Here is a 16,189-nt window from a genome sequence, read left to right on the forward strand (position 1 = left end):
GACAGGTACATGTAAAAGAATGAAATTAGAACATTCTCTAACACCATACACAAAAATACACTCAAAATGGATTAAAGACCTAAATGTAAGACCAGATACTATAAAACTCTTAGAGGAAAACATAGGCAGAATACTCTCTGACATAAATCACAGCAAGATCTTTTCTGATCCACCTCCTAGAGCAATGAAAATAAACAAATGGGACCTACTTAAACTTAAAAGCTCTTGCACGCCAAAGGAAACCATAAACAAAACGAAAAGACAACCCACAGAATGGGAGAAAATATTTGCAAATGAAGTGACCAACAAGGGATTAATCTCCAAAATATACAAACGGTTCATGCAGCTCAATATCAAAAAAACCCCAACCCAGTCAAAAAATGGGCAGAAGAGCTAAACAGACATTTCTCCAAAGAAGACATACAGATGGCCAAGAGGCACATGAAAAGATGCTCAATATCATTTATTATCAGAAAAATGCAAATCAAAACTACAATGAAGTATCACCTCACACCAGTCAGATGGCCATCAACAAAAAATCTACAAACAATAAATGCTGGAGAGGGTGTGAAGAAAAGGGAACCCTCCTACACTGTTGGTGGGAATGTAAATTGGTACAGCCACTATGGAGAACAGTATGGAGGCTCCTTAAAAAACTAAAAATAGAGCTACCATATGATCCAGCAATCCCACTCCTGGGCACACATCCAGAGAAAACCATAATTCGGAAGGATTCACTGCAGCACTATTTACAATAGCCAGGACATGGAAGCAACCTAAATGTCCATCGATGAACGAATGGATAAAGAGGATCTGGTACATATATACAATGGAATATTACTCAGCCATAAAAAAGAATGAAATAATGCCATTTGCAGTGACATGGATGGACCTAGAGATTATCATACAGACTGAAGTCAGACAGAGAAGACAAATATCATATGGTATCACTTATATGTGGAATCTAAAAAAATGGTACAAATGAACTTATTTACAAAACAGAAATAGAGTCACAGATATAGAAAACAAACTTACGGTTACCAAGAGGGAAGGGGGGGATAAATTGGGAGATTGGGATTGACAAATACACACTACTATATATAAAACAGATAATAAGGACTTACTGTATAGCACAGGGAACTCTACTCAATACTCTTTAATGACCTATATGGGAAAAGAATCTAAAAAAGAGTGGATATATGTATATATATGTATAACTAATTCACTTCGCTATACAGCAGAAACTAACACAACATTGTAAATCAACTATATTCCAATAAACATTAATTTAAAAAAAAAAAAGTGACTTTCCATGAGCGGAAAAGATATAGAGTTAGAAAGGAAAAACAGTCCAGGAATGGCTAGCGATTTCCTTCCTTATTTTGTCCTGTCTTCAAACATAAGAGCAAGTAGGCAAGCAAACAAATGCTCAGAAAATACTGACCCTCGTGTATGTCTCATGTTCATATGATTATAGGAAAACTCACTTACTTGGATTGAGAATTCCTATGGCATTACTTTGCAGCTGATATTTCCAAAGACAGGTGACATGTTATTATAGGCAGAGTTACTTGGCTCCCTCCTATGGTCAAGGTCATTTTCTACACTTTCCAGGTATGTATTATTTGCAAGTCACAAAGCTTAGTCTTCTGATACTCTCTCGTTTAATTTTCACCATTCTTGATGCATCTCCAACACATCACTTTTTACATTCTTTTACACATCTGCCTTTCTTACTGTACTCTGAGTTCCTCAAAGGCAGGGACCATATCTTATTCATCTTTATTTCTTTAGTACTTGGATTACTGCCTAGCATGTAGTAGGCAACCAACAAATTTTTGATAAATATAGAAAGTTTATTTGGATGGTGGAACAGTGGAGATGTTTTTGAACAAAGGCAGAACTAATAATTATTAAACAAAACCAAATATTTGAATTAAGGAAGTCTTTAAGTCAAATCTTGGCTTAATTATTCAGCTCAAAGATTGTGTTCCAGCCAGTCTTATTTCTGGCCAGTAATATCTCAATAAGACTGTGAAAAGGATAAGAGGTGATACTTGTACTAGGTACTCTGCATTTCGTGCTGGAAATCCCCGTGATTAAACTAAACTTAAAAAAAAAAATCACCAAAATTAAACTAAAAAAATACTAGTTTTCAGTTTTATGTATGTATTTGTTGAGGAGACATTCACTGGGCACTAATGTCTATGCAAAAGCCTACACAGCTTATACTGAGTCCTCATTTTTAAAATAAACTTTCGAGTTGCTAAAAATATTTTAGTATACAGTGATATTTAAGAGATTCTTTTTCACAGAATCAAATATTTAAAGAAAGGAATCAAGTGAAATATGTCCTATGGATTATTTTCTCCCACTACATTTAAAAATCTGACTTAAAACAGTGACTCAAGTGCTGAGCGCCCCACAAATAGATGGCACTTTATTCTTATAAATGATGGTTAAAGGAGTTATTTAGTATGAATTGGGATAGAAGACTGAGCAGGAAGTTTGAGAAAAAACTGCTGGAGAAGGAAGAAAATTCACGTTCAGGTTGCAATTATATCTGATGCTGATTAACTCAGTCATTATGCTTTAATGTAAAAGGGTGACAATCTCAACAATAGAGACTGCCAAGGCTGAGATGGTCTTTTGTGAGAAACACAAGTTCTATGGTATCACAGACTTGGTTCTGTGGCTGAAAATCAACAGTCTACGATGCTTTGCTGATCCTCAGAAATTCTTTAAAGAGCTGAAAACTTTTTAAATAAACTATTTTTATTTGGAAAATATTTTTCTTCATCTATTTTATAATGTATTGATATTTTAAATATCATAAGTTTATTATCAAAGTTGTTTATTAGATCCACAACATCTGCAGGTTTAAGACAGAAACTCGAGAGGATCTTCAGAGAAGGAGTTAAACTGACAACGTCTAGACTGTCAGTAAGTGAACTTTCTCTATGTACATTCATGAAGTACAGCATCATTTTAACTTTGAGACCTTGGGCAAACCCTAACCTTACAATGTCTTGGTTTTCTCTTTTGTAAAATGCTAGTAATAATAAATAGTATCTATCTAATATGATGGTAATGAGGATTACATAAATGACTCTGGTGCAATCACAAAAATCTATTGAGCACCTACTAAGCACTGAGGATACAGCAGTGAACAAAGCACTCCCACTCCCCCTAACAGGTAATGAACTTAGCATAGTACTTAAAACACTGTAAATACTCAACTAATTATAGCTATTATTATCTTGGGAATGTCAGATATAGCTCACAGAATGGGACTATATGTGCAAGATAAATGTGTATAGACAGTTTAAGATTCTTGGTTTATTTAAAAGCTATCAGCAAGAGGAGAGAATCTGTGGTAGATTCAAAACTGGGATTCTTTACATACTTCAGATTCTCTTCCTTTGGAAGGTACCAGTGATCCAGGTAGACTTTAGTAGGCTTTGAGCCATCTGTCTATCCTTTACACTGCAAAACTCTGGAATTTCACTCAAATACTTTTACATAGTAGTTAACAAATGAAGAGCTTTCCAAGCTGAGTTCAGGAGTCATTATAGCAAGAATGTGAATATGACTCATGAGTTTTCATTACTAATTCTCTTGGCACATTTAACTGGTACTCTGGCATTACAGAGATTCTGGTGTGGCTATAGGGATGTATAAAGCAAAAATGGAAGTTTCTTGATCTCCTTAATTTTTTTTTCTTTTTTTTTTTGCGGTACGCGGGCCTCTCACTGCTGTGGCCTCTCCCGTTGTGGAGCACAGGCTCCGGACACGCAGGCTCAGCGGCCATGGCTCACGGGCCTACCCGCTCCGCAGCATGTGGGATCTTCCCGGACCAGGGCACGAACCCGTGTCCCCTGCATTGGCAGGCGGACTCTCAACCACTGCGCCACCAGGGAAGCCCTTGATCTCTTTAATTTATAAGAGGTTAGGGCATCTATAGTTACCCAGGGCTTCATAAATCCGAGTAGGTGAGAAGATGAAAATGACAAAGAAGGGTGGAGAACAGTATTGTCAGAGGGTTTTAGCTTTAAATAAGTCAAGGATACCTACACAAAGAGGGAGGAGAAATGATTTAGAAGCAGTCATGGCAGGTGAGAAAGAGGCTGATCCTAATCAACCTAATTCAGAGGTATGAGGGTCAAGAGAGAATGAACAGAAAGCATTTGAGAAGGTTGCAGGGGAAACAATATTTTCTGTGGAGGACCAGGTTTCAAGACAGATTAAAAGCATGTGTGGGAATAGCTGAATAGCCCCAGCAACCAGGGGCCAGAATGAAACTGCTCCCAAGTGAATCCTCATGAAGACCTTCTGGGATGGTGGAAGGACTTTAAGTTTCTTCAGAAGGAGTCAGTGGAGCCCAGGTTGGACTGGGCTCCAAGGGAATTCTGTACCAGGTAGGCAGGCTGAGAAAAGGTCAATTCATGTCCAGAACTTTCATCATGTAATTAAAACAAAAAACAAAAAACAAAAAAAAACACACCAATGGTAGGTCTTGGTAGATTTAGGGGAAAGGGTGATGCCTTCTCTGAAGTCAGCCACAGTCTAACCCTATCTTAAAAACTTATATTCACTGGGGTTATTAATCCTCAAGCCCATTTTAAATAAAGAGTTTAACAAACATTAGAGGCCAAAATTAAGAAGTTAAGCAGAATGAGCTATAGATTTAATTCACAGCTAATTATATAACCTTTTACAAACCATTCTTAACTGTTCTGTACTATAGCTTCTTATTTCAAAAAACCTGCCTCATGATAATGTCTGAGCCTCTTCTGTTATCACACGCAAATTATACCATACCTAGAAGAGTCCTTTGGAAGAAAGAAGTTAAAAAATATGCTTTTAAACCTAACGTCCAAACTAGAAAATCTTTCTAAGAAATTATAATTGACAACTCAATGAGGAGAACAACAGAATAAAACTAAGACAACTTAGAATTTACTATTTTTAAAACTTAGTAAATATTGAAATATAAGTTTAAACTACTTTGGAATGAAATGACAACTTCTATCTCTATACCTTGTCTTAAGACTCATATTCAACCTCACTAGGGGCCTAAGAAATATAAATTAAACAGTAAGATATCATTTTCTCCTTATCTGATTGGCCAAAAATTTGAAAGACTGATTACAGCTAGGGTTGAGAGTACTCTTAAACACTGCTAGCAAGTGGAAACACAGGTACAATCTTTTAGAACAATTTGACAGTATTTATCCAGAGATAAACGTACATATCCTTTAATTACACAATTCCATTTAGAATATGACTTACCAAAATACTCTTACATGTATGCAGATATATAAAAAGGTGTTTACAGCAGCAATGTTTGCTTAAAAAAAATGAGTAACAGTATAAATCTAACTGTATTGGTAGAGAAATGGCTGGGTAAATTGGTAAAAATGGAATAAAAGCCATGAGAAAGGTAGTCTTTATGAGCTGACAGAGACGCATTCATAAAGAATTAAGTGGAAAAAAAATTAACTTATAGGACAGTGATCCTATTTTTATTTGTTTATAAAGATCCTTTAAAAACTACAATCAATAATTTTATATTATTTACACAAGAAACACACATACCAAACATTAATATTCTGGTTTGTCTTAATCTGAAATTCATCCCCACAGAAAGTCATATTAATTTTTTAAGCAAAAGGCTCTAGGTACAATTCAATATAAGGAAAATTTAAAAAATATTTGTGCTTTGTATCATGTCTTTGGGAAGCACAAATTAAAGGGAAAAAATTCTTACTTTTTTTTTTTAGATACTGACTTCTATAAGCCCTTCTGGTTGAAATTGTGACTAAAATCCCACAGACATTTATAATATGATGCAAAATGATGTCTAAAATAACAATGTGCTAAAATTTAACATGCTACAAGTAACTGAAATGTCTTCTAAGTTACTTTTGTCTTCTTAAGTCTAAAGAAAGATCTAAGATAAACATATTTAAAGTATTGGTGGCTTGTCCTTCTTGCATGAGACTATTATACCACCAAGAGCCACCAATAAGCAGCATCAAAACAGGCTTCATATAGACCTTTGTATACAACTGTTAAGTGTTTATATATATATTTTCATCTAACTATGAATGAATAGGTACACAAATTTTACATGTTATTTATTACATACCTCTTTAATTAGAACCTTTACTTTGGCAAGCACATTAAGGCAAAGAAGTCAGCACAGGTTTACAATATTTGTTGATGCTGCCTCCTGATGAACCCATTCAGTAGGATCCCTATCCTGAGATATTAGAACACTGATTTACATGATCAGTGGCCAAAGGGACATGACTATCATTATACACAGTGCATAGTAAACATGCTTTTAAGTAGGCTGGCAGATGGTTACAGATTGGCACAATGCCCCCAAAGTCCGACAAATTAGTTACATGCAGGATACTCACATCAGCATAGTGGCCTATCATATCACATCTGTCACACCGTTTTCTCCAGGAAGGTCTTTCAAGACATCTGTGAGTAGAAGACATAGGCAAAGAACAGTCTAAGCAAAAGCGGGCCGGACAGGCATACTGGAGGTGTCCTCTCTCGGAGCAGAGGCAGCAGGAGCGGACTTTCTATGTGGCAGACAAACAAAATCTCTTTAGCAAAATACTTCAGTCTCAAATAGAATACTACTTTTTCTTTTTCAGTACAATTCCATAAAAAGTTATTTCCAATTTGGGAACACAATGAAGGTCTTGAGCATAATTATAAAATGAAACAAAATGTCTGAAATCAGAGCTTTAACAAAACCATCTGTATCCTGTGGTTGACAAAAAGGCTTAGTCTGCATGTACTATCATCTGGCATCTATTTCTTATGCCTTGTCTTGTAGAACACTGACAAAGTGGAATGTGTCTGAGAGGGAAAGTAGGATGATGAGGATCTGGAAGCTAAGCCATCTGGAAGCTAAGCAACAGATACAGAAAGAGGCTGCTTTGCCAGGCAAAGACAAAGAGGAAACAAGAGAGCCATCTCAAATATTTGAAAGGCAATCACTTGGGAGAGGAAGTTGGTAAGGGAAGGAATAGTTGTTAAGGGCTTACTAGTGTCAAGAAATGTCTTAAGAGTTCTGTGCTATTTCAAAGATTGATGTATCTGTTTAACATAATTTACATCAATAAACATTTATAAATGCCTAAAATTATAATCTTCTAACAATGAAAATTATCCCACAATGAAACAAGCCGTGTCATAAAGTAGAAGGTTTAGAAGTGAAATGAGTCTCAGGAATCAATCTGATTCAATCTTCTCATTTTATAGAAAAGAAAAGAGAAGCACAAAAGGTGAAATGATTTGCCTAAGGTTGTACAACTACTAATGGGATGCTGAAATTGATTCTGGCTGTAGATTTATTGTTCTTTACTACTACTCTAGGCTGCGACCTACATAAACATGCAATATGAAATTTAACACATATATAACATTTGAACTGTAAGGTTATAAGGGTTCCAACCCTATGATTTTGATTTTAACAATGTGGAAAGACACATTACATATTTCACATACTTGTGGAAAGGGGCAGTTTTTTGACAAATGGCCACATTTGTCACAATTTCTACAGGTAACGTTTTTGTTGACTGAATAGTATCGGTGGGTCCATCTTCCAGATGTTCTTTTTTTACCTATCTGTGCCTAAGGGAAAAAAAAGATCAAGAATTAAAATTATTTCACTCTGTTCAAGAGAATTAACAGTCATAATCTGTTCAATTTAGAACTTAGCAACAGGGAACTTTGTATTCTTCTTTTTTTTTTTTTTTTTTTTGTGGTATGCGGGCCTCCCTCTGTTGTGGCCTCTCCCGTTGCGGAGCACAGGCTCCGGACGCACAGGCTCAGCGGCCATGGCTCACGGGCCCAGCCGCTCTGCGGCCTGTGGGATCTTCCCAGACCGGGGCACGAACCCGGTTCCCCTGCATCGGCAGGCGGACTCGCAACCACTGCGCCACCAGGGAAGCCCCCAAAGGAACTTTGTATTCTTAAAAGGAGTTAGAAAAACTTAAAAGGGATGCCATGAAAACAGCTCTACTTTTTGTCTGCCCATCTCCCCTATTCTTTTACACTTCTCCATATGGTTCCATTTCTTTTTTATCTTTCTCTACTTACGGTTCAGGTCTAGTAGGGGCACTGAAATGCATCATTTAGACATTCCAGTGGCATTCAGAGTCAAAGATATTGCTGACATATATCTGGATGTATACCACATTTTTCTGAATGAGAAACTTGCTTAAATTTTTAGTTAGGGGTTGGTGTTTTTTATGATTTTGTCCTTTATTAAGTTATAAAACCACATAGTGACCAAATACATTCCTTCTTTTGAACAGCCCAGGGTTACTGCCTACAAACTGGATTTTAATTTCTAAGAGAGAATGAGATAATTTCCTTCCCCTAGAGTGCTTTTAAGATCCATTCTGCCTACACTGATCCAATTCCAGCTGTCCCATATTCTAGCCAAAATCCAGTATCTTGCAAGAGAACATTAGCAAAGCATATCATATGGACTAACTAAAGAGGAATACCTAAATGCCAACCATGTCTTGTTTGGTACAATTCCATCTTTGAAAAAAACTTTCATCTTTTACTTGTTATTCTGCTGAATTGGCCAAGTAGGCCTCAAAAGGAGACACAATCTAATTATCTCTTAACATTTTCCTTATACCAAGTTGTAAAATTACTCTTTTCTAGCCATCTGTCATAATTAAGGCTAATAATTGACAAAGACAAACACCTGCCACATCCTAAATATAGACTAACCATTTCCTTACACTGAAGAAGCAGTTATTTCCGGTGTTGATCTTTAGTGGTACCAGGCAAAATGGGCTGAGAGGACTTACCATAGCAGAGAAGAAACAAAAGGGAAAGGGGACTAAATCATTATGGCAATTAACTGACTGACAAAAATCAAGGCTGAACTAGCTTCTGAAAAATTCAATCACCCATAGACTACAATTAAACTTTTTCTTACAACATACTTGGACTGCTGCTACTTTTATTTATTTATTTTTTTGCTGCTACTTTTAAAAAGCTTATTAAGTCATCATAATGAAGTGAAACTACGCCTCAAAGAAAATTATTATTCTATTATTCATAACTTCAAAAATGTTTTGATTTTACCTCAACGTCTTTGTCACTGATGAACCAGTTTACACCATCTTCTCCTACAAAACAAATAAAATGTTACTCAATCTTGACACTTGATTGACAATAAAGCACTTGATTGACAATAAATTATTCAATCTGTCAGTACTGAAATTGAACCCCAAAGGTGTAGTGAGAAATGTGAACCCCTTAACATCTTATCTTGACACTCATTATTTGTGTGGCTCTGAACAAATACTTAACCTCTCTTAATCTCAGTTTCCTCACCTGTGAAATGGGAATAATAGTATTTTCCCTGTATACCTAAAAAATATTGTGCGAATCAAGTGAGATACATGAAAATGCTTTGAAAACCATCGAACTATAAACAAATATATATATAAAATAAATCACTGAAGGGACCAAAAACCCAACAGCAGGTGCAGAAAGAAATCTTATCTGAACTTCCCTTATCTGACTAAAAGCCTGCTTTGTGAGTCAGCTGCCACAGCCCCTCTCCCCAACACAGAAGTCTCTAGTCAGGAAAGTCACTGACCTTGGGTACCAGGACATTCCCCCAAAACTGTGTAAACAAGCACATCAAAACCTTCTGTCTTCTGAAGCCCTAAATCCTCCCTGATGTTAAGTTACTATACAAACCTTTACCTTTGGCTATCTGTTTGTTTGTGAGTTACTCATACTGAGTGCTTCCACCCTTGGTCTTTTCTCCTGTAACTCTCTCTATTGTCAGTTAACTCGCAGGCCCCCCACCATTCAGACCCAAGTAGGTAGAAGAAAGGTTTTTTCCTTCCAGTATCAGTATTAACTGTGTCCACCAGCTTCTCACTGCAACCTTTTTATAAGGTGGACTCTGAATACTATCTCATGATTAGAGCTAGGAATTTAGCACTGTATTTTACAACATCAAAAACAGTGAAGCAAAAGAGCAAAAACAGAAGGCCAAATATCCAGAAGACAGTGACCGATCTAAAAATATAACTGCAAAAACCTATGGGGGTGGGAGCCCTACATTTTTCTTTATCAGCTGTTTTCTTCTCTTTGCACTGCCCCTTTACAAATTTGCAAATGGCTGCTATTCCCTTGGTCCATCCATGGCCAAGGAGGAAGGGACATATGACTAATGCAGAAGCTAAGATGTCAACAAAGGACTAAAAGATTTTTTCTTTTCCCAAAGCAAAGATTTCCTCCTTCCTCCTATCTACTCTTCTTCTCTATCTCAAAAACACAAATTGAGCTTGACTCTTCTTTGAAAGGAATTTTGAAGAGACATGAAGTAATCTACATTTTCCCAGGCCTACCAGGAGTAAGTGTCTAGAGATACATTTTAAAATAAAATACCTTTACTAAGAAAACCAAGAGGCTGCTTTACAAAAAGACCAATCCATAGGAGAGCAGAGATGCTGTGCTGATGATTATTTCCTTTGTAAAATTCGGAGGCTGCATCCATATACTGAGAGTGGAGAATACATTAAATAGCAGCAGCTTCTATTCCTTCATCATCACCATCCATGCTATTATTCTTTCATTCAAAGGATTCGTCTAAGGAGCATGCTTTGCTGTAACTTTCAAAGCTGCCTTTTGTACCTCAATGTCCTTCATCATTAAAACTCAAAATGACCACTTAAAATCACTTTAATTATAAAACTGACTTAATATTGTCCTTAAAAAATGAACTCCCAAACCAAGGAAATGCAAAATAGCAACTGTTACCACCCCCAAGCTCCAATAAATTTACACATGAACAGAGAATATTGAAAGAAGGAAAGGTTTACAAGGGAGATCAGCTCCATTTAGATTGTTTCAACATACCCATGGAATTCAACAATATTCTAGGTTACATACTAACTCCTCCTCGACAAGCTACAGTATATTCTTACTGTAGAAAATTTGTCAGCAAGTACACAAAATAGGCTTCAATTACAAATGAAATCAGACTTCTGGGTGGTAAATGAAGTAAAGACATCACTAGGAAAATATAAGTCAACTCTTGGCCCTACTTATGGTTCAGTTTTGGCTCTGCCCTAGCAATAACTGACTCTTATACCTATCCTGTTTGCTCCTTAACTCCAAATCCCAACCTAATGGAAGCTTTGTCTAAGAGCAACTCATTAGAACTTCCACAGGCAGCCAATTCTCCACTTTGCTCAATTTCTGGTAAGGGACTTGTCAGAAATGTGGGTTCCAGACTTAACCCTATCTCTTATTTGCTGTGTGGCGTTGGGCAGGTTATTTACCCTCTCTGGGTCTGTTTAGTAATGAGTTGGACCAAGTGGTTTCCATGGTATCTTCTAGCACTAAGTTTCTGTGATTCTAGCAAATTTTCATTCATTACTGGAATCAAATACATTGATTTGATTAGACTAATCAAATAATGTAGACTAATCAAATACTTAGTCTACATTACCTAAATCCTCCAGGTCTTTGCAACCAACACAGAGTGTCTTGCCTTACAGACAACTTCCCACAGGGCCCGGGAGCACCCATTTTCTATGTGTGTACCAGCCAACACCACAGAATATAAAATGGGATTGTCCTAAAGTGTAAAATTAGGACTGCCCTAAAGATGCCTAATATCAACTCTTACCTGCTTTATAGCCTTGTCTTGCTAAGATCCAGGACTATGATTCTTTTCAGACTTTAGAACTGTAATCAAAGCAATAACTGATAACTCTCTTTGCATTAAATTAGCTCAGTTTAACGAACACGTATTGAAAGGTTACAATAAGCAAGGTGCTATAAGGTAAACAAAACTGATAAGAGCTTATAACTTAGGCAAACACAAACAGATAAAAAGAAAAGGAGTAGGAGAAAACCAAACAAGATGCTCTGGTAAATTCAGAGGAAAAGCAGGTATCTGAATTTAGGGAGAAAGGGGAAAAAAGTCACAGAAGGCTGTGCCATAAAGAAAACTGTATTGAGGTATAATTTACATATTATAAAATATACCCACGTAAAAAATACAGTATGATGCATTTTGACAAACGTACACACCTGTGTAACCACCACAAAAATCAAATGTAGAACATTTCCATCATCCCAAAACATCACCTTGAGCATATTTGCAATCAATCCCCCACTCGAGGCAACCACTGATTTGCTTTCGCTCACGACAGATTCATTTTGCCTGCTCTAGGACTGCATATAAATAGAATCATACATTATGTACCACTTTGTATATGGCTTCTTTCACTCTGAATATTTGTGAAAGTCATCATTCATGTTGTTAGGTAGTAGTAGTTTGTTCCTTTCTTACTGCTGAGCAGTATTCCACTGTGTGGCTACAACAATTTGTTTAGCTGTTCATCTCCTGAAGAACATTTAGGTTGTTTCCAGTTTTTCACAATTATAAATAAAGCAGCAATAAACATTCTAGTGAGACTCTTTCTTCTTACTTGACATAAGTTTTCATTTCCCTTGGGAAAATAGCTAGGAGTAGAATTATTAGACATGGTAAGTATGTCTTTACCTTCATATGAAACTGGCAAATTTTTCCAAAGTGATTGTATCATTTTACACTCGTATCAGCATTGTATGAGAGTCCCAGCTAGCTCCATAATCTCACCAATACTTGGAATTTCAGTTATTTATTTAAAACAATTTTATTGGTGTATAGCTGATTTACAACATTGTGTTTCTGCTGTACAGCAAGGTGAATCAGTTATACATAAATATATAGCCACTCTTTTTTAGATTCTTTTCCCATATAGGTCATTACAGAGTATTGAGTTCCCTGTGCTATACAGTAGGTAGTCTGTGAGTCTGTTTTTGTTTTGTAAATAAGTTCATTTGTATCATTTTTTTAAAAAAAGATACTGCATATAAGTGATATCATATGATATTGGTCTTTCTCTGTCTGACTTACTTCGCTCAGTACGATAATCTCTAGGTCTATCCATGTCACTGCAAATGGCATTATTTCATTCTTTTTTATGGCTGAGTAATATTCCATTGTATATACATACCATATCTTCTTTATCGATTCATCTGTTGATGGACATTCAGGTTGCTTCCATGTCTTGCCTATTGTAAACAGTGTTGCCATGAACACTGGGGTGCATGTGTTCTTTCAAATTATGGTTTTCTCTGGATATATGCCCAGGAGTAGGATAGCTGGATCACATGGTAGTTCGATTTCTAGTTTTTTTTAAGGAATGTCCATACTGGTTGTACCAATTTTGGAATTGTCAGTCTTTTAAATTTTAACCTTAGAATGGGTGTGACGTAGTACTCATTATGATTTTAATGGGCATTACTCTGATGAATACAGTGAATAAAAGCCAGTTTTATTGCCTCCTTTCCAATCTGTATGCCTTTTCTTTCTTTTTCCTACCTCACTGCCTTATGCAGGACCTCCATTATGATACTCAATATTAGTGGTGACAGCAGATAATCTTTGCTTTGTTCCCAATTTTAGGGAAAAAACATATTCAGATTTTCACAATTAAGTATACTGTTTGCTGTAGATTTTTCATAACAGGTTGAGGAAATTCCTTTCTATTCCTAGTTTCCTGAGTTTAATATGAATGTGTGTTGAATTTTATCAAGTGCCTTTTCTCTATCAACTGAGATAGCCCATGGTTTTTCCTCTCTCTCTTAATACGGTGAATTACAGTGATTTCATTTTCAAAAGTTAAACCAACCTTGTATTCTGTGATTAACGCCACTTGGTTAGGATGTATTATTCTTTAGAATATGCTGCAGAATTCAACTTGCTTTTATTAAGAATTTTTACATCTGTGTTCATGAAGGATATTGGTTTATACTTTTCTTATAATGTCTGTCTGGTTTTGATATTGGTGTAAAACTGGCCTCACAAGAGTTCGGAAGTGTTGGGAAGAGTTTGTGTAGGACTGGTATTATTTCTTCCTTAAATATCTGATAGAATTCAGCAGTGAAGTCATCTAGGTTGGAGTTTTCCTTGTTTGTGGACCAAGAATTTTACTTGTAGGAAGGTTTTAAAACATAATTCCATTTTTTTTAGTAGATATGGAGCTATTCACATTTTCTATTTCTTCTTGGGCCAGTGTTGATAATTTGTGACTTTCAAGGAATTTGTCTATTCTAAATTGTTGAAATTATTGGCATAACGTTGTCCATAATACTCTTATTCTTTTCCTTTAAGTAATCTAATTTGTACTTATGCCCATTCAGTAAATTTTAAATCTCAAATATATATTTCAGCTCTAGAAGTTCCATCTGCTTATTTTTTATACCTCTCATTTCTCTTATTATATTTCTCCCTTCCTTTAAATTTCAGAGTACATTTTTAACAGCTGTTTTAAAGTCCCTGCTGCTAATTTCATATTCTCTGTTATTTCTAGGTTTGTATCACTTGACTGATTTTTCTCCTGGTCATGAGTGACATTTTCCTGCTCTTTTGAATGCCTAGTAATTTTTTTTCCCCCTTGGTTGCTACTGAGGTACACTGTTGAGTGTCTTTTAAAAAAATTTATTTTATTTATTTATTTATTTTTGGCTGTGTTAGGTCTTTGTTGCTGTGTGCGGGCTTTTTCTAGTTGCGGTGCGAGGGCTTCTCATTGCAGTGGCTTCCCTTGTTGTGGAACATAGGCTCTAGGCACACGGGCTTCAGTAGTTGTGGCACGTGGGCTCAGCAGTTGTGGCGCACGGGCTTAGTTGTTCCGCGGCATGTGGGATCTTCCTGGACCAGGGCTCGAACCCGTGTCCCCTGCATTGGCAGGCGGATTCTTAACCCCTGTGCCACCAGGAAGCCCCTGTTGAGTGTCTTAATTTTTTCTTACTTTAAAAAGTGTGAGACTCTGTTTTGACAAGCAGTTAAATAACCTCCAGATCAGCTGACCCTTTTGAGACTTTTAAAGCTTTGCTAGGGTAGGTCCAGAGTAGCTTTTACTTAGGATTAATTAAGCCCTACTACTAAGATGTATCTTCTGGGGTCACTACTGAATGTGCAGGGTGTTTAACACAGTCTCTCCAATCTGGCAAGTAAGAACTCGGGTAAGTTCTGGGAATTGTTTGGCTTCCAGTAGGTTTTTGTCCACGTCTAGTGGAGTTCTGCCCTATCCATGGGCAGAGAAGAACTCAGTATCCTTGGTATTCATGGGTATACCCCAACGCAGATTTCTGGAGTTATATCCGTTTCAGTTCTCTCTCTCTCTCTCCAGTACTATGCCTCACAAACTACAGCTTCTTTAGCCTCTCTGAACTCTGATCTCTGTCTTCTCATCTTAGTGAGATGGCATGTTGTGCCTGGGTTCCCTTTCTTAGCACCACGATGCAGGCTGATTGTAGGGTGCACCTCATTCGTTTCCGTATTCTCATGAATCATGGTCCAGTACTGCCTGTTGTTCAATGTCTGAAAATGTGCTAATTGATCTGTAGATAAGTCAATCCACTAAAATTTTTCATTTCATTTTTTCATTTCAAATATTGTATATTTCAGCTCTATAAGTTCCCTTTGGTTCTTTTTTATATCTTCCATTTCCCTTCTTATTATATGCCTCTGTCCCTTTAAACCTCTGTATATTTATAATGTCTGTTGTTGTTGTGTTTTTTTGCGGTACGCGGGCCTCTCACTGTTGTGGCCTCTCTCGTTGAGGAGCACAGGCTCCGGACGCGGAAGCTCAGCGACCATGGCTCACGGGCCCAGCCGCTCCACGGCATGTGGGATCTTCCCGGACCGGGGCACGAACCCGTGTCCCCTGCATCGGCAGGCAGACTCTCAACCACTGCGCCACCAGGGAAGCCCTAACGTCTGTTTTAAAGTCCTTGTCTGCTAATTTCATCATCTCTTGTCAGGAGGGCAAGTCTGGTATAAGTTAACACAATATGGCTAGAAGCAAACATCTTGAGTAGGATTTTAACAGGTGATGAAGGACACAAGTAAAAAGGAAAGGCACAAGCAACATAACAAAAGAGGTAAAAGGATACAGCAAACAATACAGGTTGATTGGAACAAAGGGTGTGATAATTCCTTTACTAAGAATTTTCACCTTTTTATATATAAAGAATACTGAGAATTAAAATATTATTACTGGGCTTCCCCGGTGGCGCAGTGGTTGAGAGTCCGCCTGCCGATGCAGGGGACACGGGT

At 36.9% G+C, this 16,189-nt stretch overlaps 1 protein-coding gene across 3 annotated transcripts in view; it reads right to left on the minus strand.

The window, feature by feature from the left end:
- The window catches only part of ZCCHC7 (zinc finger CCHC-type containing 7), a 248,814-nt gene that overhangs the window by 46,520 nt on the left and 186,105 nt on the right, over nucleotides 1–16,189 (minus strand). For all 3 annotated transcript variants that reach the window (XM_024126139.1, XM_024126137.3, XM_024126138.3), the window contains exons 3-5: nucleotides 9,136–9,179; nucleotides 7,534–7,659; nucleotides 6,429–6,599 (exon numbers count right to left, since the gene is read on the minus strand). In XM_024126139.1, the coding sequence (XP_023981907.1) occupies nucleotides 6,429–6,599; nucleotides 7,534–7,659; nucleotides 9,136–9,179 (341 nt within the window). The remainder of the gene's footprint in view (nucleotides 1–6,428; nucleotides 6,600–7,533; nucleotides 7,660–9,135; nucleotides 9,180–16,189) is intronic.

Source organism: Physeter macrocephalus, chromosome 9, assembly GCF_002837175.3.
Source record: "Physeter macrocephalus isolate SW-GA chromosome 9, ASM283717v5, whole genome shotgun sequence".
Taxonomy (NCBI): domain Eukaryota; kingdom Metazoa; phylum Chordata; class Mammalia; order Artiodactyla; family Physeteridae; genus Physeter; species Physeter macrocephalus.